The 23,328-nt window shown below is 40.8% G+C and overlaps 4 protein-coding genes across 13 annotated transcripts in view; 2 read left to right on the top strand and 2 right to left on the bottom strand.

The window, feature by feature from the left end:
- The first annotated feature begins 174 nt into the window (after nt 1-174).
- On the top strand, nt 175-3,694 carry aqp7 (aquaporin 7). Its single transcript, XM_088389303.1, has 6 exons — nt 175-568; nt 1,205-1,331; nt 1,409-1,546; nt 1,644-1,762; nt 1,838-2,055; nt 2,178-3,694. The coding sequence occupies exons 1-6, from the start codon at nt 401-403 to the stop codon at nt 2,371-2,373; spliced, it is 966 nt and encodes a 321-aa protein (XP_088245429.1). The 5' UTR covers nt 175-400; the 3' UTR covers nt 2,374-3,694.
- Nucleotides 3,032-5,464, bottom strand: tpgs2 (tubulin polyglutamylase complex subunit 2). Of its 2 annotated transcripts, none has more exons than XM_088389304.1 (7): nt 5,096-5,464; nt 4,914-4,993; nt 4,743-4,830; nt 4,194-4,334; nt 4,006-4,119; nt 3,767-3,930; nt 3,032-3,517 (listed from the first exon to the last, which is right to left on the bottom strand). In XM_088389304.1, exons 1-7 carry the CDS (start codon nt 5,169-5,171, stop codon nt 3,299-3,301), a joined length of 882 nt encoding a protein of 293 aa, XP_088245430.1. In that variant the 5' UTR covers nt 5,172-5,464; the 3' UTR covers nt 3,032-3,298. The 2 variants fall into 2 exon arrangements, with proteins under 2 accessions (XP_088245430.1, XP_088245431.1); XM_088389305.1 differs by having other exon boundaries at nt 4,197-4,334.
- Nucleotides 5,465-5,584: 120 nt separating this feature from the next.
- On the top strand, nt 5,585-16,551 carry kiaa1328 (KIAA1328 ortholog). 4 transcript variants are annotated; one of them, XM_088389301.1, is made up of 11 exons: nt 5,585-5,692; nt 6,610-6,833; nt 6,902-7,002; nt 7,152-7,267; nt 10,490-10,614; nt 11,322-11,662; nt 11,824-11,979; nt 12,351-12,446; nt 12,566-12,645; nt 13,108-13,216; nt 16,196-16,551. In XM_088389301.1, exons 1-11 carry the CDS (start codon nt 5,638-5,640, stop codon nt 16,413-16,415), a joined length of 1,623 nt encoding a protein of 540 aa, XP_088245427.1. In that variant the 5' UTR covers nt 5,585-5,637; the 3' UTR covers nt 16,416-16,551. The 4 variants fall into 4 exon arrangements, with proteins under 4 accessions (XP_088245427.1, XP_088245426.1, XP_088245425.1 ...); XM_088389300.1 differs by having other exon boundaries at nt 11,761-11,979; XM_088389299.1 differs by having other exon boundaries at nt 11,749-11,979.
- A 987-nt stretch (nt 16,552-17,538) lies between these two features.
- The window catches only part of celf4 (CUGBP, Elav-like family member 4), an 89,542-nt gene continuing 83,752 nt past the window's right edge, over nt 17,539-23,328 (bottom strand). For all 6 annotated transcript variants that reach the window (XM_088389080.1, XM_088389082.1, XM_088389083.1 and 3 more), the window contains one exon: nt 17,539-22,503. The gene's annotated coding sequence lies outside the window, so the exon portion shown is untranslated. The remainder of the gene's footprint in view (nt 22,504-23,328) is intronic.

The raw sequence follows: 23,328 nt of genomic DNA, 5'->3' as shown, positions 1-23,328 counted from the left end.
CCGGAAAATACAGTAGTCCTTGTCCAGTGATGTTAAGCAGATATTTCAAATAACAGTTTCCTCGCTGGCCAAGTGCTGACGCAAAGCTATTGGAGGCCGGAGTTGTCTGTATGTCAGCGTGAGCATATCCGTGGGGTGGGAGGGAGGGAGGAATATTGTGTCACTGCTATAAAGTGTGGACCCAATTGCACTGTGTGATGAAGACAGCAAGAGAGCGAGAGAGGCGCACATAGCTCGCGTGAAATTAGATCAGACAACAGCGGTGCCTGTTGGGAAGGCGATCATTTGTATTAGAGGACGCACGTGGGCAGCATGTTAGTCCTACAAGTCTGAACTCAGGATTTCTCTGCAGTTAGCTTTATTTTTTCCAAAAGTAGTCTTCCAAAACAAAAGAAGCCAAATGAGAGAAATGGTCAAACTACAAGAAGTAGAAATGAAGGACTTTGCACAGTCAGCAGATCAAGGAATCCCTCTGCGAAAAGCACCTCTTGTAACCCGAGCTTTTCGATTAAGGAATGAAATTGTTCGCGTGGGACTTGCTGAAACTCTTTGCACTTATGTAATGATGGTAAGAAGTTGTTTCTTCATTCTTTGTGATAAAATTGACATTGGCAACAAGATATTGAAAAAGGTTTGGACCATTGCTTTTATTTCGGCACATCAAGGCAATCATGTTGACAATGATTAGCACGCTTGTGTTCTTGATGAAAAGCCTCGTGCCTCCAAACACGTTTTTTGTGTTTGGGGAAGGTGAGAGAAGATTCATTCTACAGAAAGGTCAAGCAGCGGGCCATGTGGAGGGGGTCGCCAGAGTCACATGTTTTGTTTGCTGTTCCAATCGATGCCAAATTTAGAACAGAGAGTTACAATGTGAAGCCCAGAGAGAAGCATGCGACACATGTAATAAAAATTAACACAACAGCAACAAGACATGTCCTGAGCTTTGGTGTGCACCCCCCATCTTGTACTTTGACACTCTGCTTACGTTATAACTTTCGGGTGCATGATTTGTGGGGGCGGATCTGGACATTTCCTGTTCCCTGAATGAATAGCTCAGTGTAAGCCTTTCCACTCGTTTTAATCTAAAAGTTGGCATCAGGGTTTTAAGTTCAGCTTTTTTTTTTAGCACTAGTTCAAAAGTGAGTCGTCAGTTATTTTGTCTACCCTTAATCGTCACTCTGAGCAGTCTGGTTTCTGTTTCCAGGTGTTTGGCCTTGGTTCTGTGGCGCAGGTCACGACTGGGAAGGGAGAATTTGGACATTACATAAGCATCAATCTGGGTTTTGGGCTGGGTGTTGCAATTGGGAGTCATATAGGAGGGAAAGTTTCAGGTATAAAGGTTGCCTCATCTTCAAGCATAAAAAGATCAACGCTATCTGTGACATCATGTGCTTTGTTATTCCACCAGGTGCTCATATGAACGCGGCGGTGTCCCTCGCCATGTGTGTCTATGGCCGCCTGGCGTGGAGGATGTTCCCCCTCTATATTTTCTCACAGTTTCTGGGGTCCTTTTTAGCCGCAGGGTCAGTTTATGCTGTGTATTACGGTGAGGACACGCTGAATGAACAAGAGCGATTGGTACTGAGCGGTTTCTCCTTTCACACGACACAAAGGTACCGATTGCCAATTTGATGTGTTTGCAGAGGCAATACACGAATACTGTGAAGGGAATCTGACTGTAACTGGCGTCAAGGCCACTGCTAGTATCTTTGCCACCTATCCTGCCTATTACCTCTCCTTGTTGGGAGGATTCATCGACCAGGTACAAAATACTGGATTCACACTGGAGACAAATAAAAAACGAAGTCTCGTTTGACTTTGATTGTGTTATTGCCAGGTATTTGGGACAGCTTTGCTACTGCTGTGCCTGTTGGCATTGTCCGACCAGAAAAACAAACCAGCTGCAGCAGGCGCCGAGCCAACCGTCGTGGGTCTCTTGGTGCTATTAATTGGCATTTCTATGGGCAGTAACAGTGGCTACGCGATCAATCCCACCAGAGACATCGGGCCGAGGATCTTCACGGCCATTGCGGGTTGGGGGGTTGACGTGTTCAGGTATGCGGGGGCGCTATAGGTACTCGGGCTGTATGCCAATAATCATCTGTCTTTCTTGATAACAGTCTGAAGAGTATTGAGAGTGAGGAGACGTGTAATAATTTGCTTGTTGATCTGTGCAGGGCCGGAAATGGTTGGTGGTGGGTGCCCATTGTCGCCCCGATGGTTGGAGGCGTATTGGGTGCGGGAGTCTACAAGGTCTTGGTTGAACTTCATCATCCTCCAGCCTCAGAAAATTGCACTGGACCGATAGAAAGAGTAGAGAAGGAGACTGCATCACCGGAAAAACAAAACGCTGACACTGATTTTTGTGTGTGAGAGGTTCCCAACTAATACGATGAGTGGAGCCTGTCAAGCTAGGTGCACATGAGTAGCTGACACATTCCAAGATTGCTTTGATTGGACGATCTGCTAATAATGACGCAAAGCTGGGACTCGCGTGTCTCTAACTTAGTTACTCGGTTACAATTTGCATCACTTGCTAAGCTGCTTCTTGGAGCTGAAAGAGAAATGGCACTCAGCTAAGGCTTATTATGCAAATGTTCAACATCCAGGAGTAAGACAAGTTGAAACCTAAAATATTTTTCTTGAAGAGTCTGCCGACTTTCATTAATGATGCAAAAGTAGCTGGTCTAACTTTGGAGTAACTGAGTATTACACTGACTTAAAATCCTACCTCCTTTAAGAGCCTTTAATATTATGCAGAGTAATAGGCACTTATCTATTATTCATTCAGGCAGACAGCAGTCTATGGGCAAAAAGTGAAAAGATAACCTTCATGTTGGCATCACTTGAAAAATAGTTGAGCCCAAAGTTGAGCCAAGAAGTCTTATTACTTATGCGGCCACACTCCGTGGGCATTACAAAGTGAATAATCATCTACTGTATCTTCCCTGTGAAGTTATGGATTTATAAATAGCACCTTTAATATTGAAAATTTGACTGAGGTTTATGGTGTCAAGTGTTAACAATGTGATCAAGGAATAGCAGCTGCATTTTATTATTAAAGTTTACAGTTAAAACAGACTTGTAATTTATGCATAGTTAATTTGTTCTATATCTGGCATGGCAGATCATAAGATCAAGCTTTGTATAAATATGCAAAATGAAATTCACTGATTTTAAAGGTGGTCATTGCTAGTGACTTTCTTAAATGATGTTTGATGGACACTCGTGACAGAGCCTCAGTTGTCAAGTACTGTCCGAGAGCTGCTTGAAATATCATCATCAAACGAATCCGGTTTTATCGCTTCGCTGTGCCAGGTCTTCCACTGCTGCTGGGGCTTTTGCTATTGCTCGCTTGGCTGCATGGTGCGGACGGCTTCTTCTTAGGCGTAGGTACCTTGGCTTTGGCTTTAAAAGCCTTTGTGGGATCAATCTTGTTGATGTGAACATCTCCGGCAGAAGGAGTCAGGCTGAGCTCACTTCTGAAGGTCAGCGGCTGGTATAGCGATGACCACTGCTGCGGAGGGAACAACGGGTGTTAGAGTTAACACACAAAAAATAAATAAATTAAAAAACATTGAGAAACGAAAACAAGCAAGATTTAGATTTTCCAACACAAATCATGTGTCTGTTCATTACTTTGAATGAAACACTGTACTTATCAAAATGGCAAAAAATAAAGTATCTCAATTTATCTGGTCTATTAACTACTTTATTAAGATGGATCGCTGATATAGAGTATTTTCATATGAACTCTCTTTGCTACCTTGGCTTGCGGACTGGGGCCATAAGGTGTAAAAAAATACTGCCACTCGGGCAGGCCCAGGTGTGTGATCATGAGGCGGTAGTAAGAGGAGAAGGTTGCGGTTAAGAAATGCCAGCTAAGCGAGCGGTCCAGAAACCAAATTTCACTCTGCTGGGCGACCACACCTGGAAAAAGAAAAGAATGCTAAATAAATTGTCAGGGGTCAGATATATTTTTGGACAAAAGACCTCCAAGAGCACCTGGGGTGGTGTTTTTGTATACCAAGCACACTTGGCCATTCCCGCCACATGAATCCAACTCAAAGATGCGGCTCCGAGAATCAAAATGTGGAGGAGTGGGAGTATTTTCTGACCCTGTTAAATTACAAAAATAAATGTGCATTATTTTTGGGTGAAGACGATTACAGAATTTGATATATGAGTTTCACCACATTCTGCACTGCCCTCCTCCCAGTCTAGGTCAGCCAGTGATGGTGCATTTGGCAGAGAGAAAAATTGTGTTGGCTGGAGAAGAGGCTGCAACCTTCCCACACTGTTAATTGTCATGCATCCTAAGGGAACACATTCATCTGAAGGAGACACAAAAAACATTACAAAATATTACTAGGGGTATTTTAATTGTAATTCAGTGCATGTAAAATCCCGTTTACCAACATATATTGAGCTATGATGCATATTTTCAATTGGAAAAAACACCAGCAACAAACAAAAGTGTCACAAAAAATTATTAACTACCGCATGCTAAAATAATGATGACCTCAAATATCTCCAAAATTTGCATACTCTGGTGCTCTTTTGTTAAACTTACTTTTGTATGGGTATCACACAATAGGGAATTTGTCATCTAACATTTCTGGCTTTTAATTGTTCTTCCACAATACATCGCCGGCATAGAATCGTTACCTACAGCGCACTTGACAAACTCACATAGCAAATTTGGGAATCACTGTTAGAATAATAATAACAGATTCACTTGCCGTCTAGTTTGACGCTCCAAGTAAGTGTAAAGCCATCTGTTGTCAGATAAAAATCTCGTAGGTCCTCTGGTAGAATGCAATTGTTTTTCTGCGGAGAGGAAACAGATGTTTTTTTAATAATCTGACATTTGATTGTTGACAATTGCATTTTATGGGTTGGGTTTCCTTCACCTGTTCCCATGAGAGCAGACTCCTTTTTTCTCCAGGCTCCCTTTCTGCGAGGCGCACATCGACAACACCAGGCATGTTCTCTGGTGCAAAGAGAAATACGATTTAGAATTTATTTTATGGAAGAAGCGCTATAATATATGTTACGGATGTTGCTAGTTCCGACACCGCATCAAAATACTCACCAAGGATTCGCGTGATGCCCAGTGTCAGTCTTTCAGGCACACATTTGACCGACACGCTTGCTTTTATCTCGTCCATTTTTTTACCAATAAAAATATTTTTTATTAATTTCTAGAAGAGCTACCCCTTCGGGTTTGTCACGGTCACCAAGGTACATCAGCAGCTGGCAACGCTTTTTCTTCTTCGCTGAGAGTTTATGATGTTATACATCGCTGCCATCTTCCGGCGTCACTTAACATTTACAGATGAGCTGTTATTAAAAAAAGATGATAATTGATTGTGTTAAACTATCTCATATTTTAATTAATATAATATCATGACGTCACGTGACCATGCGGTCTGCAGGAAGCGTTTGCGTCAGGACGTCTTGTCGCGTGGGTGCGTGTGAGGGGGGGAGCCTGTGGGGGGCGGGGTCCGTGTATAAGCCAATAGAAAAACGCCTGTTTGAAGACCTACCAATCAGATCTTCATATTTGACTAAGAGGCGGAGCTACATTTTCTCAGCAAGGTTTGGTTCCTTGTCACTTGCGGCGGTTGTTTCAACATGGCGGCAGTTGACAAAAAGAATTCAAAATCTGGAATATTTTGGGTCAAGAGTGGTATGCTTATTCATGTATTCATTTGTTTATTTACTTTCCAGTCCGTATGGTTTTATTACTTTTCATTCTTCCATGATTATATGCACGATCTTTTACAAAACAACAAGTAGTCAAGTATCAAAACAAAAAAGCAAGTAAACAACTCGAGTTACAGTATTGAAATAAGGTTTTTGCTTGGTTCAAGTACCTTGCTCAAGAGAAACTTAGCAGTCGCGTGGTCACATTTTGGTCACGGGTAGGGCTGCACGATTATGGTCAAAATTCTACTCAGGATTTCCTTGATCAATATTTTATTCACGATTGTCAAATACAATTACTCATCATGTTAGGAAAAATATTTGTATTTTTATTGCACTACTTTGCAGCTGCAATATAAACTTAAATACAAAATAAAACCTGAATAAATGCATTGTTATTTTAACATAAAATAAATGAACAAATTTCCCCAATAAATGTAAACTTTACAAGTGGCTAACTGAATGAAGATGTCATTTATGTTAACGTCACTAACAAGCTCAGATAAACGGTTGTTGATCCGCTTGACACAACTCGCTCTCAAAAATCCACCGAGTGCTGCTAGGAGCGCTCAATTATTTAGGCACTTTAAATAGCACAGATGATCAGCTTCATTTAGTTGTAGTAGTCACAGGCCAAACTCTAACCCTAATAGATTAAATTAGAACCTTTGTTACTTTTAGAGTTCGTATAATCCAGAGAAAGAAATAGCTTTTGAACGTTTATTTTTTTTATTATTCCATTGTGTGAAACTACTGTTCTTGTAAAAAGTAATTCCACTGTCTTTGTTGACATCGTGGCAGATGAGGTACAATCTCTGGTATTTGTTTCTGGTGAGCCAAAATATTATACACTTTCTCAGACATTGTCAAACTCACCATGTTTTCTTTCTCCAATTGCAGGAGAAGATGAAGTGATCTCTTGTCAGCCAGGCGGCACAAGCACCTCAAGTAAAAAAAATACCAAGATGCAATCCAGGCGCTCCTCTGACTGCAAGATTGACATACCATTAAAGAGGGGTGGCAAAAAACAGAGCTATGTACAAAATGATCAATACAGTTCAGACATTAAGGAAAATGTCTCAACCTTTGCCAGTGCTGCTCCAACCACTGACAGCACATCACCAGTAAGGTTTTCATCATTTTGTCATATTTGCAAATTAACTGGATGTAAAACTAAAACCATGTTCCCTAGGTAATATTTGAAAGCATCAGTGCACAGAGCCAAGTCAGTCTGAAAGACCTCTGTCCTGAAGACAAACGTCGCATTGCAAACCTGATTGAAGAACTAGCCAGGTAGTTTTCTGATTAAATCCCTCCGAAGAACCAATTGAAATAAAATCCCTCATGGCTTTTGCTTTCTTGCTTCGCTGGCTCACTTTTGCCTCCCATTTGATTTTAATATATAATGTATTGTCTTTCCCCCCCCCACCCCCCCTCCCTAGAGTGAGTGAGGAGAAGGAAGAATCTGTGAAGCGCCTGAAAGATGAACATGATAATTTTGAAAGCAAGATCCAACAACTCGAGGAACGGAATTTGGTTATAGCACATGAAAGAGAAAGTATCCTTTTAGATATTATTGACAAAATACCAGTGCAGTAGTCTGTGGCTGCAACATGATCTACATTTTGTGTGCAAGTATTTTTCTGTGCTGCGCCTGACTATACAGAACGACGTCAACAGGGGGCACTGTTGTCTTAGCAAAGCCATTGTGCAGCCGATGCAACTCTTGAATTTATACTAGAGGCAGACAAATGGGGAGATTCATTTCAATTTTTTGACGTCTGCCACAGTTGTCTTTTGTAAGTGCTTGCAGCTTATTTGCCTTTGTGCACAAAATCAATTTCACGGTTGAAACAATGGCCCAAACTTGAAAGCATCTATTAAGTTTGGTATTTACTAAGAAGACTATTGTGTCTCTTTTCAATATGTTTTTGTAACCTTTACTTTGCGCATTGGATGTCAGTTCCTCTCCACACAGTGAAAGCCAGAATATTATTTTTTCACTAATTTGAGACTAACAATGTTATTCTATTTTATGCTCCCCGCCGTCTTCCTTAAAATTCCACACAGGTTAACGCACAATAATCAGTTGATGTTAAATTGCTGCAAAATATGAAGAGTAATTGACCCTGCTGCTAAATTGTATGATTGGAAATGGAAGTGTGCTAAATTAGGACAGCACGGCTCAATTAAGCGTGCTCGGGCTTGCAGACTTGGCATTTACACCAAAGTTCTCAACTCCATTAAAAGGTATTTGCGAGAGAAAAATGTTAGGTTCCCGGCACCTCGGGGGGGATAACGTAGTCTTTTAAAGTGTGAGCAAGAGTCATGAACGCACTTCTCGGGGATAAGGTTCTGCCACTTCACAGAAAGGTTAAGGAGACACCAAAGGCAAACACACTGAATGAGAGTCTTGTCAAATCTAATTCCATTACGCCTTAGCTTATCTTATCTAACCAAGGTTCAGGGTTGACGGGGTGTAAGAAATGTTGGGCTATAGTTTAGCTCTAAGCCACCAAGGATGAGAGAGGAAAAAGTAACCTTGATATTTGGGTGTTCAGCTGACATTTCGAATTGAAATGAATTCGTCTCGGAAAGAAGCGACGCTTGCGTACATTAAAAGTAAGTATGCTGTTATGTGCCGAGGTCACCGTGGCGATAGCGCTTGACAAAACACAGCAGGAGACACAACTAGAGAAAAGCCAGAGGCCGTGGAGGGTTGGGAAGCCTTTTTCCTCTCTTCTAATCGACTATTTGATGACTGAACTTGACATACTTCCAAATCTTTTCTAGATTGCTTTTATTGGCTTTCATCTTGGGTATGGACCTCAATAATCGGAATGTTTTCCTTATGAATCGTTTTGCTTATTTTTTTTTTGTCTGTGTGACTTTGTTTCGCCCATTTTCTTTAGGTTGAGTTGTATTTACAAGGTTACGCAAGTTGTCAGCTTCAATTAATTCACCATCATTGCTTCCTTTCCTACACATTTCCAGCTATCAATCTCCGCCCCTTTCTGTCCTCTTCAGGCTCAATCTGTTTGATTCGGTGTGCTAAAGTAGGCTTTAGAACACCCCCACCCCCCAGTGTGCAAATTTGTTCCTCCTTGAGGTGGATTTCATAATTTCATTCAAGCCTCAGCCTGACAGGGAAGTGAATCATTTTGACAGGCCTCTTCAACCCAAGCCCTTGATTTGGAGTATTTTTGGAGCAAAGGGGGGAGGAGTAAGTCATTGTTGGCAATTTGCAACTATGATGTAAACAACCGGGCTTGCCGAGTACTGTACTTGGCCCTTGGCTGTTGTCCAAGGATGTGGAGAAAGTCTGTTTTTGTAGCATCTGGCACAGAAGTGGAATCTTGTTAGTATTGCTCTCCTTGGATCAGATTGCCCATAGTGCTTGTTGTCCAGGGACCGACCGCTTGTCCCCGTCAGCATATTAGCATGCTTTACCGACAGGATCCTGGTGCACAGCGAGACATTCTTCATTGTGCTTTTTGTAATATAATTAGATTTCATTCAAATGTTTTGGCATACAAACAGCCATGCATTTTGCAATCTCGGTGCGCGTATGGTGGCTGTGTACGCATATTCAGTACCCCCCCAAGACACTTCCTTATTCATGCTGCATAAATAGACCTCCTAGCAACGGTTTACATGATGTGATGTCCTTGTGATGTCCTTTCATCGTGCAAGACTTCCATAGACATTATCAGTGCTGGAGGGGAGGGGGGGGGCTCCGTAGTTAGATGGAGCGTTCAATCAATGTGTTTCCTTTCCTCACTTTTCTCCCAGTTTATGGAAGCTGTTTCATTGCATTTGTCTTGTGCCTGCTCCTCAATTCAAAGTTGTTTCCCTTTCTCTTTCCTTCCCGTTTCATTTCCCCAACCTGATTGAAGTCCTCTAACAACCAAAGTGTTTCCTTATGGAGTACTCTGCCAACTATTTTTTCAATACGACTCCACTTTGAACTTTGATTTCCTCTTAATATCTGGGCTTTTTTTTTTTTTTTAAACGGATGCTGAGAAACTCATCAGCTGGGGTAGCAGGGCCACCATCATAAAAATATATGGCCTGGAGGAAACACACTTTATGGTCAGCTTGGGTGGGAGAGTGTGTGTGCACGACTTGCTTTTATTGTAGCGTTTGTGTGGGGGAAATTGTGCTCTTGTGCCTCAGTGTGTGTGTCCTAGAAAGTCAGAGTAAGATGCAGGTTGATTATTGAATATGTATGAGTTTGTCTGTGTATCTCCTAGTCATTATCTTTGTATGTGCTGCTGTGGTGCGATGGTGCTACTGTCATTAGTGGGCTCCTGGGGCGCAGCAGTAGTTCCGCTCCAGATTAGTTTCCTTGTATCTGCCAACTCTCTGTCTGGCAGAGAGCCCCTGCCCAGCTCAGCTCAGCGCAGCATGGATCTAACCAGATGGTGAAAATTCTGTGCTCTGACACAAAGTCTGATTTTTCTAGCCCCTTTTTTTTCCTTTTCTCTGTACTTTCCTGGTCAAGCATGTAACTGTTTGCGCAAATAATAGTTTCATATGGGTTGTCTAGTAAATCTAGCCGCTGTCTGTCTTAATCCCCCAAAGAGAATCGTTTCCCTACTAAAACGACTGATCTGCATACAGTGACCTTTTAAACGAGGCATTTTTAAAAGCAACGTTGAACAGACCTTTCATGAGAGCATTCTTATTTTTCCTTCAGGAATTTAAAAACCCATGTTAGTTTTTGACCCACAAATCTCATACTTCAGTGATGTCTATCCCTTAACCACCGGTGCGCCAGGCCTTCAGCAGCAGTACAGGGAGTGTCAGGAGCTGCTTGGGCTCTACCAACAATACCTGACTCAGCAACAAGTAAAGCTCAATCAGTCCATCGCTGAGCTTAGCCAGGCACAACCTCACTATAAGGTACGATCCTGTTCGTATATACCCAGTGTGCTGCTAAAGGGTTCATCGAGACGTCATGGAACAGCTCATTTATATTTAAGCGCCAAAATAATGTCCATCAATTGACTGTAGCACCCCCCCAAAGTCCCTTGCTTCCATATGATTACACCACAATAAAACTCTCTCAAGGTCACACTTGAGAAGGGAAGACACTCTTCAGCCTAAGCATCTGGAGATGGAATAGATGACACGGCCAAACCTCATTGTCCCACTGTGGCTCTGAATAATGGCTGTTTGCCTGCTCCCTGACCCTTAGCAAATGAGTCACTCTCTCCCTTCCCTAGTCAACTATAAGACGGGCTTTTCCTCCTTATGTTTATCTCATAATGTGCCTGACCTTGGTTTACCTGCCAGTAATGCTCAGTTGAAAATTGGCCTCTTAATCTTGCCGCCTCTGTCAGGTCTGAACAGGATACGGTAAGCGTAATAGGACATTGCACACCATTGTAATTATACGCACTGGAAAAAAACGCACTCCAATTACGCATGTGGGGAATATTTTTACCAGTACATCTGCACAAATTGAGTGAAGGGTTCATAATTCAACACTGACAAATTTCACTTTCGGCCAGCTCTAAATTATGCTCATGGGTTATAAAACAGTATTCATTTTTTGGAAGCCTCTTTTGTTGGTCAAAAGACATTCATTGGTTTTCTTATGTGTCCAGGTGCCGAGCAGCGAAGAAGCCATTAACAAAACTACTAGTCAGGCTAATGGCTTAATGTTTGATGGCTCATACCTCAGTCTTGCTGCTAGTCATACACATCAAGCTCAAGTCCACAAGAGAAGTGGCGGAAGGAGAGGAGCCTTGCAAGCTGTCACTATTCCTACACCCGCTTCCTATTTTAGGAAGAACTGTCCAGCTGATGGTGGTGCACAAATCAGTGAGCATCAGATTCAGAGAGGAGAATTTGGTTTGCAGCACTATCAAGACAGTGGCTATGGCATCCAGCAACATAGAAACGGACATTCCCTTGAGAAAAGCTGTGAGAGCACCTTAGGCCAAAGGTACGGTTGTTCTGAAACTGTTTGTTCACTCTTTCTAAAATTTAGATGTCATTTAAAGTATAAAATATATGTTATCAAATTAGTAGTTTTCCATACAGGCCACATGCAGAGAATGACTCAGCTACTGAGAATAAGGAAGCTTTGACCAACCCTTTACATAGTTGTGGGGACTGGGAGGAGAAGAGGCACCAGCTGCTGCTGCAGAAGATGCAGCTGGAGTTGGAGCGAGAGAAGCTGCAGGCACGTCTGGCTGATCAGGAGGAGCGGCTCAGCAGACAGAACCAGCAGCTGTGCCAGTCACGTCTCGACTGCAAAAGGTAGGGTCCAAAAACCTCAAAAGAAAAAAGTTCCTTGTCATAGTCTAGCAGTAAGTTACAAAATGTCCATATAATAGTTTCATTTAATACTCACACATTCCAAAACTGCTTCTTGGGTAAACTGGTGAACATTCCTGCAATCAAAATGAGGATAAGTAGGATTAAAGAAATTGAAGAATGGATTTTTAATCACGATATACTTAGGATACCCATACTAGGTATCAGTATCATTCTGATACTGGACGTATTTTAATGGGTGAATCATCTTCATACTGGTATCAATCTGAAAAAAGTATATTGTATAATATAATATTGAACAACAGTATAATGCTCTGTGGCAGAACATCAGTTCCTTCTTGTGTTCATATAAGGCTTCAAGAAGCATGTCAATCCAAACTCAGCAGCTCTGTCACTAACAATGGAACATCACAGCCAGACACCCCTCGTGGCCAAGATTTGCCCTCCAGGTAAAGCAAGTTGTTGAAAAAGCTCCATATGACCATCAAAGTCATTCACAGAATGAAATTGTTGAGGCCTGCTTATGAAAATTGCTGCTGATACTGTGTCTGTTGCCTGTCTGTGACAGTGAGAATCATCCAGCGCAACAAAGCTTGCATCACAACTCTTCACAAACTGCTTCTCGGGAAAAAAATGTTCATTTTTGTGGTAAGTTGTTACACCCCCTCCAGTTAATCAAAACGCTGTATTGATACTTGTCACAAACCTGACATGCCACATTAGTTTCTTTCACCAATTCATTTGAGGTAGAGCTAATAAACATGCTTCGGGAGAGTATTCGCACAAGTAAAACTTGGAAGGCGACTGAACAAATGTTCTGGCTGTTACATTTTTAAGGGCCAATCAGATCAACAAATAGGAGGCACCGCTGCCAAATAGTCATTCATATAGTGCTAGTTTGACAAGCAGCCAGCCATTTTGTGTCAAAGCCTGTCAGGAAAAGAGTGAGTACCTCCATGTCATCGCAAAGAGCTTTCAGCACTCTTATTTGCTCTTTTGTTAATGAAAACATGTTTGCCCATTCTGATTTAAAAAAAAAAAAAAAAAAAAAGCTACTGGAACACAAGGTTTAAGACATATCTGAATGTTAGTGTGTACATTTCTTGACAGATGCTACAGCGCAGTCAACAAAGGACACTGCCACATCCCCTGTTGGGTTCCCCGCAAGCCCTACCGAGCTCATCATGGAACCCCAGATTCAAAAGACATCTGAAAATCGGTAACCTTTTTACGGGGCGATAATGTAATCCAGAAAAGCCTCGTTATCACATTCTAAACGGGGTTCTGCAGAGTTTCTATTATCCGGGGTAAATTATGACACTTAGTTCAGCTAACTTTTCGTCTGCGAGATGCTAAATGAAGCTTTTAGTGGGCTAGCTAGCGCCGCGGCCAGTCTGTCAGGAGACATGCTGCGTTCCATTAGTCCACCTGGCAGGGACCTTGCAGCAGGTGTAATTGAACAGACTTCTGGATGCACACACTGCCCTCCCTCCTTTCTCTGCAACAGTAATGAGACAGAGAAAGCAAGAGGCAGCAATGTTAAAAGCAAGTTTGAAGGGGTGGGGGTGAGCGCTTGAGCATTACACAAAAAGAAAATAAGGTACCCTAGCTGCTGTGTAAGATGTTCTTCAAGATAAGGGTACTATAGTGAATACTACTCACCGAAATTCTTCATACAGTTCCAAGGACATCTCGGCCTTTTTGATACTTTCCCGTCCCTCTCATGCAGCCGGCTGATGACATTCATTGATACTCGAAGCTCAGCGGCCATGGCATGTGCTCCTCTGGCCAAAAGGTGTGATCATTGCCATCATGTTATTGAAAGTTGCATGGCCTCGGTTATTCTGACAGCGCTCTGTGAAAGGAGCAAGTAAATATGTGGATGGAATGATGCAGCTTGCATGATTTCAAACAATTCATTTCTACTTTACCTAGCAACAATGACGTGCCCCTTTGGGCCTTCTGATCTAAAACCGTTCCATCTTAATGTGCAAATTACCAAACAAAGCTTGGGTTAACATGAAGCGACCTTATTAATCCTTTTTTTAATTCTGTGCTAGTTAGTAATGAGACAGTTCCATCTCATCTCCATCTCGCCTGCCATTACACGCACGCTATTGATTGGTTGGGAAATTGACATGCAGAATCTATGCTTTGGCCACGATTTTTTTTTTTCTTCTCTCTTACTGTTTGGAGTGCAAATGAATAAGGGCACCAGGGTGAGACGACCATCTTTAATGAAAGAGTGCAGTGAGCGTTAGAAGCGAGGAGGCATGCAAAGGATCGTGGACATATTTCAAACTAAATGGGAGGAGCACTGTATAGAGGGCCGCAAAGAAGAAAACAGTTTTATTAGACTTCAAATCTGTGGCATGCCATAGACACGAGTTGCTAGCACATTAGTCTAAAAGTAACGATAATCATTATAAAAAATGATGACGCGGTATTCAAAATACTAATACTACTTTGACTGAAAGAACATCTGCTCTTGCTCATGCTGGAAAAAAAAATGCAGGCAACAGTGACAGATTTTATGAAAGTCCCTTGAGCTACGAATCTATTAATATCTGACTGCACCTCAGAGTATAAAGTCACAAAGTTAAAGCCTTCTGAATCTCTACTGGCATTCTTTTCTGCCTTATGCCACCCGCTCTGCCCCACCCTCGCTCCCGTAACACTCTGACGAAACTGTACCCCCCCCACCCCCACCCATGCCTTGTTATAGATTGTGTCCGCTGTTAAGCAATGCATTATTCATTACCAGCATGTCGTTTGTTGATGGATGGCTGTTTGAGAGCTCTGTCCGTTAAATAAATCAACAAATAAAAATGCAAATTCTCACATTTGGCGAGACGGAATCTAGCCAAAGTCCCTCCCCCATGTTCCCGCTCTGTATCCACAAAGCTGCATTTGCTTTCCATCTCTCAATTTCTCTCTCTTGGCCAGTCACGCTCACTTTTGCTCATTCTCTCCTGTGCCTGTTGACAGGCAGGAACCCAAATGAGGAAAATACATTAACTTACTTCAGGTTATGTCACTCAGTTTTTAAAAAAAAAAAAAAAAAAATCATTTTTTACACTTATCTTCCCTCAGCTAACTTGACCCTGATAAGCTTTCTCTACTGTCACTCAAACATGTTCACACTCGAGTTCATTTTCCAAGAAAAACTTTTAAGGTTTTTCACGTACTTCCTCACAAAGTCAGAAAGTAGCCGTCACAAGTGAGTCGGAGCAGAAATATAAAAGGCTATAACGAGCTTTTGACCATAAGTGTCAATCGTATAGCGGCTTGCACACACAGTATTCATTTTATTTTCTGTTACTTTCTATGCTACTGGTGCACGAAAAAAAAAACAGACAAGTGAAGTGCGGGAACGACATGGTAATTTTATCTACGGATAAACGCAAATGAAATGACAATTTAACAAAAGTTTTTCCTCCTTTCTCTGTGGCCCTGAACTAAATGATCCACAGCGCGGCGTTTGGGGACGGCCCCAACAAGTGCATGCCAAACGCGGTGCTCACCTCAGGGAGCTGCGCACCGCACTGCATGTGATGCAAATGGATGCGGCTTTAAACGAGCAGAGAATTATGTTAGCAACTTCACTGGAGCATGCTTTAAAGAATTCATGTTTTGTATTTGGAATGGTTGTCCTTCCACTGTGTATACGTTGAATAATTTATCAAGCCAGACAGACTGAGGGATTGAATCTCTATTAGCTTTATCTTCTTTGTTTTGCTTTATTTATTTCACTGCACATTCCCTCATTTCTATTCCAGGCATCAAGGCGCCAGGTTCTCCGATTTTCCATCCCTCTCATGCCGGCAAGAAACGGTGTACTTCTGTTGGAGCGCACCAGTGTTTTTGGCTTGTTAAAGTCGCTTGTTAGGAATCAGTCCATAATTCAGCAATGTAGTCATTTGCTTTTATATTAATGGTGTTAACAAGCAGAAGGTAGTTGGAAATATTTTAGCTCACAATTTCTACATCCAAACTGGCTATTTGGCATTTCTGGTGCTGGTACCCTCAGCTTGCTCACCTTTTTAAATTTTGAGTTTGTATTGTTTAGCAGTCTGGCATTGTGTGTGCGTTTCCTATTGTTAGGACAAGGACGCCGCAGCCAGGAAATGCCCCTGCAGACAAAAATGTACTGTACGTTGAATCGAATAACAGCAACATTCTTTTTTTCTACCCCCAGGTTTGACTTCTCTGTGGTTGAGTTAATAGATAACTTTAGTCCCATTGCGGCACATGAGCAATGCAAAGTATCATCTTGGTCATCCCAACATGGACCAGCTCTTACTGCGCCCAAACCAATCTGCAGAGGTCTGCGTACCCCTGTGGTGCCTCATCGTCTGAATTGCCTGCAGGACTTGGAAGAAAGCCAAATATTGGAGGATATTTTTTTTATTTGCTGACAAGAGGAAGCGATTTTTTTTTAAGTTTGACTTAGTTCTTTTAATTTCAGTTTTATTTTCAATTCATTCAGTATGTTTTTGAGTGAACTCACGTCATGTCATATTTTAAGTACAAATAAATCATCATTCATGGGTATATTAGTAATGTACTTTTTTCTTTGCCGTCTTGCCTCTGTGGCAATATGGAGCCATTGGCTGCCAAGTAACATTACGAGGAAATGTCAGTGACCCAACTTAAAATAAGCACACCCCTTTGTCTCATGCTAGCTTAATGCTAACACACATTGCAAAGTATTATAGATGGCCAAACAAATAGCACTTCTATTTGAATGCTTTAGGCAACAGAATACATACTTTGATTTATTTAAAACAGATTGTCTTTATCCTCTGCTAAAAACAACTACTATTACAGTTTAGTTGTCTTCTTTGTGGATTTCTTCATGAGTGCATAATACTGCCCCCAGTGGCCAAGTCACATGCAACAGCGTTAAGATTGGGTTTTCGTTTAAGTTTTTAAATTTCGTTTGGGCAGAAGCTGAAATGGATTACATTTGTTCAAATTTCCTCTCATCTCCACAAGGAAGATGATTTAAGCTTGCCAGTATTTTGAGTTAAGAGTCATGGAGCAACTGATACTCATATCTCAAGGCATCACTGTTGTCTAAGGCGCTTAAATAGTCTCCTTAAGCGAACTGTGGAATACTTGTAAATTACACTCAGCGGGTCTTTCAGACAACTGTTTTCCAGCATGGTATAGTTTTGCCCAATAATTACGCCACACAGGACACTTTATTCTAGACTGTGCTTTATTATTGGCCTAAGCTGAGACGCATCATTCATTTTAAAATTACAAAAAAAGGAGTCAAGGGAACAAGAAATTGGTGCAGTCTTTCTTGAGAGTCAGGGGCAAGAGCCTAAAGCGCATTGGTCTATCAGAAGCTTCAGGAACCTTGCAAAGCTGAATTATGCAACATTCACCCCCCCCCCCGCCCTTCCCTCTCCATATGTGCTGAAATTGGGAAATACATCTCCATAGTAGCTTTTAAACCACATGATGCCTCTCCAGTCACTGTAGAGTTTAGGGAAAAAATTATCACAGCACATAAAAATGACAGTAAATCAATTTTGTTGAGATGGGATAGTGCAGATTTCATTGACTTTTGCTCTTGGTAAAACACAGTTGAACAAGATCAGAGCTCTGCCAAACAATGCAACACAAGATGCAGAAAATGGCAGGAAGGAAGTGAAGTTATTATTTTTTTTAATGACCAAAGTGGTATTTTATATCACAGATTTTTCTTTGTTTATAAAGAATTTCGCTTTTTACATTGCAGAAGCTCAATTTGATCTCAAGGCAAACGTCTGATTGTACAGTTAGTTAACAAGGGAGCACTAAACTAGAGATTACCATTACTTAAAAAAGAAATAAAAAAACAAACCCATTAGAAGACTTCTCATTTAATTTGCATTTTTCAAAAGGAACCTATTATACTCATTTCCGATTCTATATTTTTTACTCTGATAAGATCGAAACCAGGTTTGATATGCACATTACTATTATTTACAATATACTGCATAAGTATAAGTCGGCGAAATCGTCATAGTTCCCCTTTAAACCAACGAAGCTATCTTCCGTAAGTTATAAACAGAAATGTACATAAGGCTTTGAAACACGGTAGCTGACTGCTTTCCGATGTTTATGGGAAACAGGGAATTGAATAATCAATGTTTTTTTTTTAGACTTGCAACATATGAAGAGGTAATGTGATGGTAATACAAAGTGGCACTTTTAAGCAAGACCCCTCAGTGGCAAAAATAGAGCTCAGATCTTGAGTCAAACGGCACAAATAAATAAATAAATAAAATAAATAAATAAATAAATAAATAAATAAATAAATAAATACAACACAAATATTCAAATCTGTCTGACATCACTTGGTCAATAGGAGCTGTTTTCTCCATCTTCCTAAGAAGTGCTGAAGGCGCGGTCCTGACGACAGGAACAATGATCATTTGTGGACCACAAGAGTAGTGTGGTCCATGCATGTCATATAAAAAAACGATTTGGTCACGTACCAACTCATAGAAAAATAATGCCATGAAAGCATGCATATCATCTCAGACATGACTTGTAAATAAATACAGAAATGAATAGAACCTATGAAAGTATTTCTGTTATAAAATAGGTCAACGTGTGTCTAAGCTCTAACTGAGGTCAATGCTGTCCCTGACTGTTTTCTGGATAAATGCCTTGGTCAGGTCCTACATTTCGCACTGTATCCTAGCAACCTTTTTTTTTTTTTTTTGTACCTGGTTTTAATGAGCATTACCATGTTTTCATTCATATATATTTTTTTGGAGTATTTAAAGTACTTTATCCAGTCCTTGTAGATAGAAGTAAAAGTCCTATAAAATATGCAAACCTATGTACAGAAGAGAACAGAGCAAAAAAAGAAACAATTTACAGTATATTCATTGGTTTATGTTTACATATCTATATATATATATTTATATTCAGACTTCTGCTCTGTCCGGTGTTGTTTTAAACCGTTAGACATTTTTCCTTTTGTAAACGTGTAGCTTACAGTTGTGGGCAAATAAAGATGATGTGCTTGGCATTCTACCACATGTGGCTCAGAGAACTCCACGTCAACACGCTTTTTGTTTTTGCATTGCAGTCAAAGCGGGCTCACCACACATTCAGTTGATTGAGTTTAAGATGTCACTTTTGCTTGGTCACGATGGTCTTTGCCATGCTTGGACATTTATCAGCGCAACCTAGCCACGCCCGGGCGTCCTCGGAAGTCGAACGAAATAATTTAGCCTCATTGGTTTTGGCAGGTAAAAAGTCAATTGTTCAATCAATTGAGCTTGTTGTAATGTGGAATAATGATCCATTTATGGGGAAACTAGTAACACCAGCTAACAGGAAGCATTGCCTCCCAGTGCCTCATAGCCTTATAAAAATTCACATGTATAAATATTCAGTGCGTAATCTCCAGCAGCTGCATGGCCAATAACTCTGGTGACCTTTTGTACGTATTCTATATTTTACTGTTACCTTCAATTGTATTCCAAAGTAATACGAAGCCGACCTTAATGGTACAGTCACTATGATGGATAAACATTTTATCCCCGCCACGCTTATTGCTACGCTTTCCATTTGATATTTTATTGTATTAAGGATTTAGACAAGGTTTAGATTTAGATAAGGTAGCATTTTCTCAGAGCAGGGGTCTCCGTCCTCTCTCATGTCTATGTGAGCAGCTTCCCAAGTAAAATAAAAACAGCCAGAAACCACTTTGGTTTAATATGATAGCTTTAAATAAAACTAAGGGCTTAATAATTTTGTCTGAAATGGTTTGAAGACGGAATATGCAGGAGTTGTCTCAAGGACTTTATAATTTGTTTTTACCACTTTTTTTTAGACTGATAGCGGTCCGATATTCAACACTGATACCAAGTACTGATACCACAAGAACTTTTGGTACTTACAATTCCCCTCTAAAAACAATGATGGATCATTTTAAAGACCTACATATCCAACTATAGCATTCTTCCTTCAAATTGCATGAAATTATTGACAATATTCTATTCTTCTAATCTCCATTTCCTAATCGTAAAACAGCCACAACCATCACAAGTACAGATAGCTTGAAATGAGGCTGAAAACTGCACTGATACCGATGCCTTGAGTATCCCCATTTATTTTAAAATTTCTTTTACAGCAACCAATAGATTTTGAGCCCCAATGATGCAAATTGAAAATGATCATGGGCCCTCAGAATTGTCATTACTATTCTCCACCCAAGGATTTCAATGACAGGCGATAGTTTATCCTAAACCATGGCAGAGTAGATATATTCAAATATTCTTTGAGCTTTTTGCCAGCTCTAGCAGTAGCTCGGGAATATTGGAGACCCCTGCTCTAAAGGATACGCTTCATGCCAAGAATTGTCGCTGATCAAGCCATTTATTGCCTAAGCCTACAAACTCACATTAAGCCTAATTTTGACTTCGTCACAGGTGCCTCGCTTGCAGCTTTGCTAGTTAGTAGCTGTGCTCACATGTTTGAATAATGCCCACTTGGATCTAAAGCGTCATGTGAGTAGAATATAGACATAATTGAAAAGCTCAAAGACATGGATGGAGCGATAGTGGACATGCATTGAACCTCACTACACGGCTGAGAGATATGGCGGCGTTTTGACATCATAATAGTGCGCTGGCTGCTTGCAAAAGTATGTGTGGTTTCTATTCTTTAATTTTGGCGAGAGCACAGTGTTTGATGGCAGATTCTGCAGGTGGCAAGGCACACCCAGACATAGTGACAGCCCGTTCGCTACATGCACTTTTTTACTGAATGCAAGAGAGAGCTAGAGTTGCGAGACGTTTTCATTTTGGTTCAAGTTTCAAAGAGTCGTTTGTGTGTGTATGTGTGTGCGCTTGCGCGTGCAAAGCATAACAGATATGTTTGGAATAGACTCGAAGATAATTGTCCTTTTCCTCTAAAATACTTGAGCCTAATTTTTTTTTTTTTCTTGAAGCCTGCTACCGAGATGTGGCTTTTTGCATTTTCAGACAATATTTACAGTATCATGTGCATTCCCACACACACGTATCCCTTTAGCAGTGCCATATACTGTGTGTCAGCATATACAGTAGGTAATCAGAAAGAGGAATGCCTGCAGTTTTGGGGAGCTGCCAGATTTGCGATTCATCCCAAGCAGAGCAATGTGTCAAACTCCAGCAAAAATACTCCCCCCTACCCCAAAATAAATAAAAACAACAGCTCAACATAGTCAGTAGCTGTTCTATATACACACACACATATATCAAATATGTGCATATAAGTACATATGTATTTGCTTGTGATTAATATCTTGTTTATCCATATATGCTGTATATATGAATACATTATTTTTTTAACGCTCGCTATACGTATGTATATATATGTACCGCAAATATAAACAAGTTCATATAGATCAAAGGTTTCTGATGTTATTCTATCTATGAGGTTAGGATGTTAAGTTAAAAAAGATAAGGCTGTGATGCGGAGCAGCCCCTCCCATGCACTCTCTGTCCCTCCCAAGACAAAATGAGGAGAACAAACAAATAACAAAAAAATTGGGGTGATTGTAAACTAACAAAGTGAGAGACCCCATTTGGTCATCTGAAATAGTTTTGCCTGTATTCCAAAAGCATATTGGCAATATATATGTATATATACACACACACACACACGTGTTGTATGTATATATATTGGAAATGTACACTTGTTTTTTAGTACAACTCTTGAGCCAGTTGAGATTGGCTGAAAGAGTTGCAGTGGTCCAAGTATATTAGAACTACAAGTCCTCAGCAATAAAAATGTTTGGTCATTTGGTCCCTAAAACAACTAAGGAATGACAGGTAAGACTCCCTGGAGACCGTTGCTATGGTTCTCCTTGGCAATGGTATCCCTTGGAAACGGACAGGCACTCCGAAGCTAAAGACAGTCATCCCAAACCCGAGCCAATTCTTTGTCCTGATAATATCATATTCTCTCTTCTGGAATTTGTTCCTCTGTGTGTCAAGTCAACCGGCCCAAAACGCAAACCAGACCAAAGAAAAATATCTCCTTCAGCAATTCAGTTTTTAAAAAGTTTACATTGTTCTTGTTGGACTTTTTGACAGCCGTTGTTCCCTTTAAGAGTTCATCGGGGTTGGTCATTCAAAGTGTTTGTGACTTTTTTTCCCCCGTCATTGTTCAAGTAAAAGTTTGTGTGGTCCAAAAAAAGGTAGCTGTCATTCAAGCAGGGTTCCGAGTGGAAGGATGTGTGTGTGTCTGTGTGCATGTGTGTGTTTGTGTTTGTGTGTATATACTGTATGTGAAGAAGAAAAGGTCCAGGGGCAAACCGAGGTGGTACAAATTCTCACTGAGTTTTCAAGTTTTTCGTACATCCAAAAGGAATTTTCCATGACTCTGACAAGGCCTTCTTCTTTCTCGATGTCCTTTCCTTCTGAAGCAGCCTCAGTGTTCCAGATGTTGAGTTTGCATTCTACAGCGGGTAGCAAATAATCAACATATAATTCAGCTCTACAAAACCTGGAAAACACAAGAGACAGAACATTTTACGTCAATGCAATTTGCGTCACACTAATTTGGTGTAAATTTGTGCTAAAAGAAGTCCTTGTAAAATTTTCTTAATATTATGTCAGAGTAGTGATAATTTTCAAAATAAAAGGAACACACTAACAAGCATTTTATTACCATTTCATCATGTCCCGATTCATGATTCAGATTTTCTATTTATGTCTGTTTTGAGGTCTCAAACAAAAACTATTTGGGCAAACTCACAATGACAAACGCTTGATGTGTTGAAATGTCAACATGTGTGAGCTGCCAATTTATGAGGAATATTTTTTTGTAAGGGAAAGAATGGTGACACATTCATGAGTTTGCCCTATTTTTCCTGCAGTGCTTTGCCTTGGGGACACGGTCTTTATATGGATCAGTTAGTTTGTGAGTGCGTGATAAGTTGCCCTTGAATTAAGTCATCAGCGATGAATGAACGACATAGTCTGAACTCTCCATCATGCAGATGAAGGGAGGAGACAAAGAGGAACGGCACAATTACCCGCCTTCCAAGTAATAAATGCCTTTTCCTTTGGAGGCAATTCCTTCTCTCTACAACATGCCGAAGCTGTTACCGGGGCACTCTTTGAAAAGTTGCTGCACCAAATGTCATCAAGTACAGTTTGCTTTCACAAGAATGACAATGTCATAGAGACACAGCAGCTGTATGATGATTCAGCATTTTAATGCATGTGGACAAAAGTATTGGGTCATCTCGCCAAGACACCATACAAGTAGTGAAGGCAATGTGTCTCAATACTTTTGTCCATTTTTTTCCGACAGATGGAGCTTACC

This window comes from Syngnathus floridae, chromosome 11 (assembly GCF_059516105.1).
Source record: "Syngnathus floridae isolate MCC-2025c chromosome 11, RoL_Sflo_1.0, whole genome shotgun sequence".
Lineage (NCBI taxonomy): Eukaryota > Metazoa > Chordata > Actinopteri > Syngnathiformes > Syngnathidae > Syngnathus > Syngnathus floridae.
This window is presented reverse-complemented; position numbering and strand designations above follow the sequence as displayed.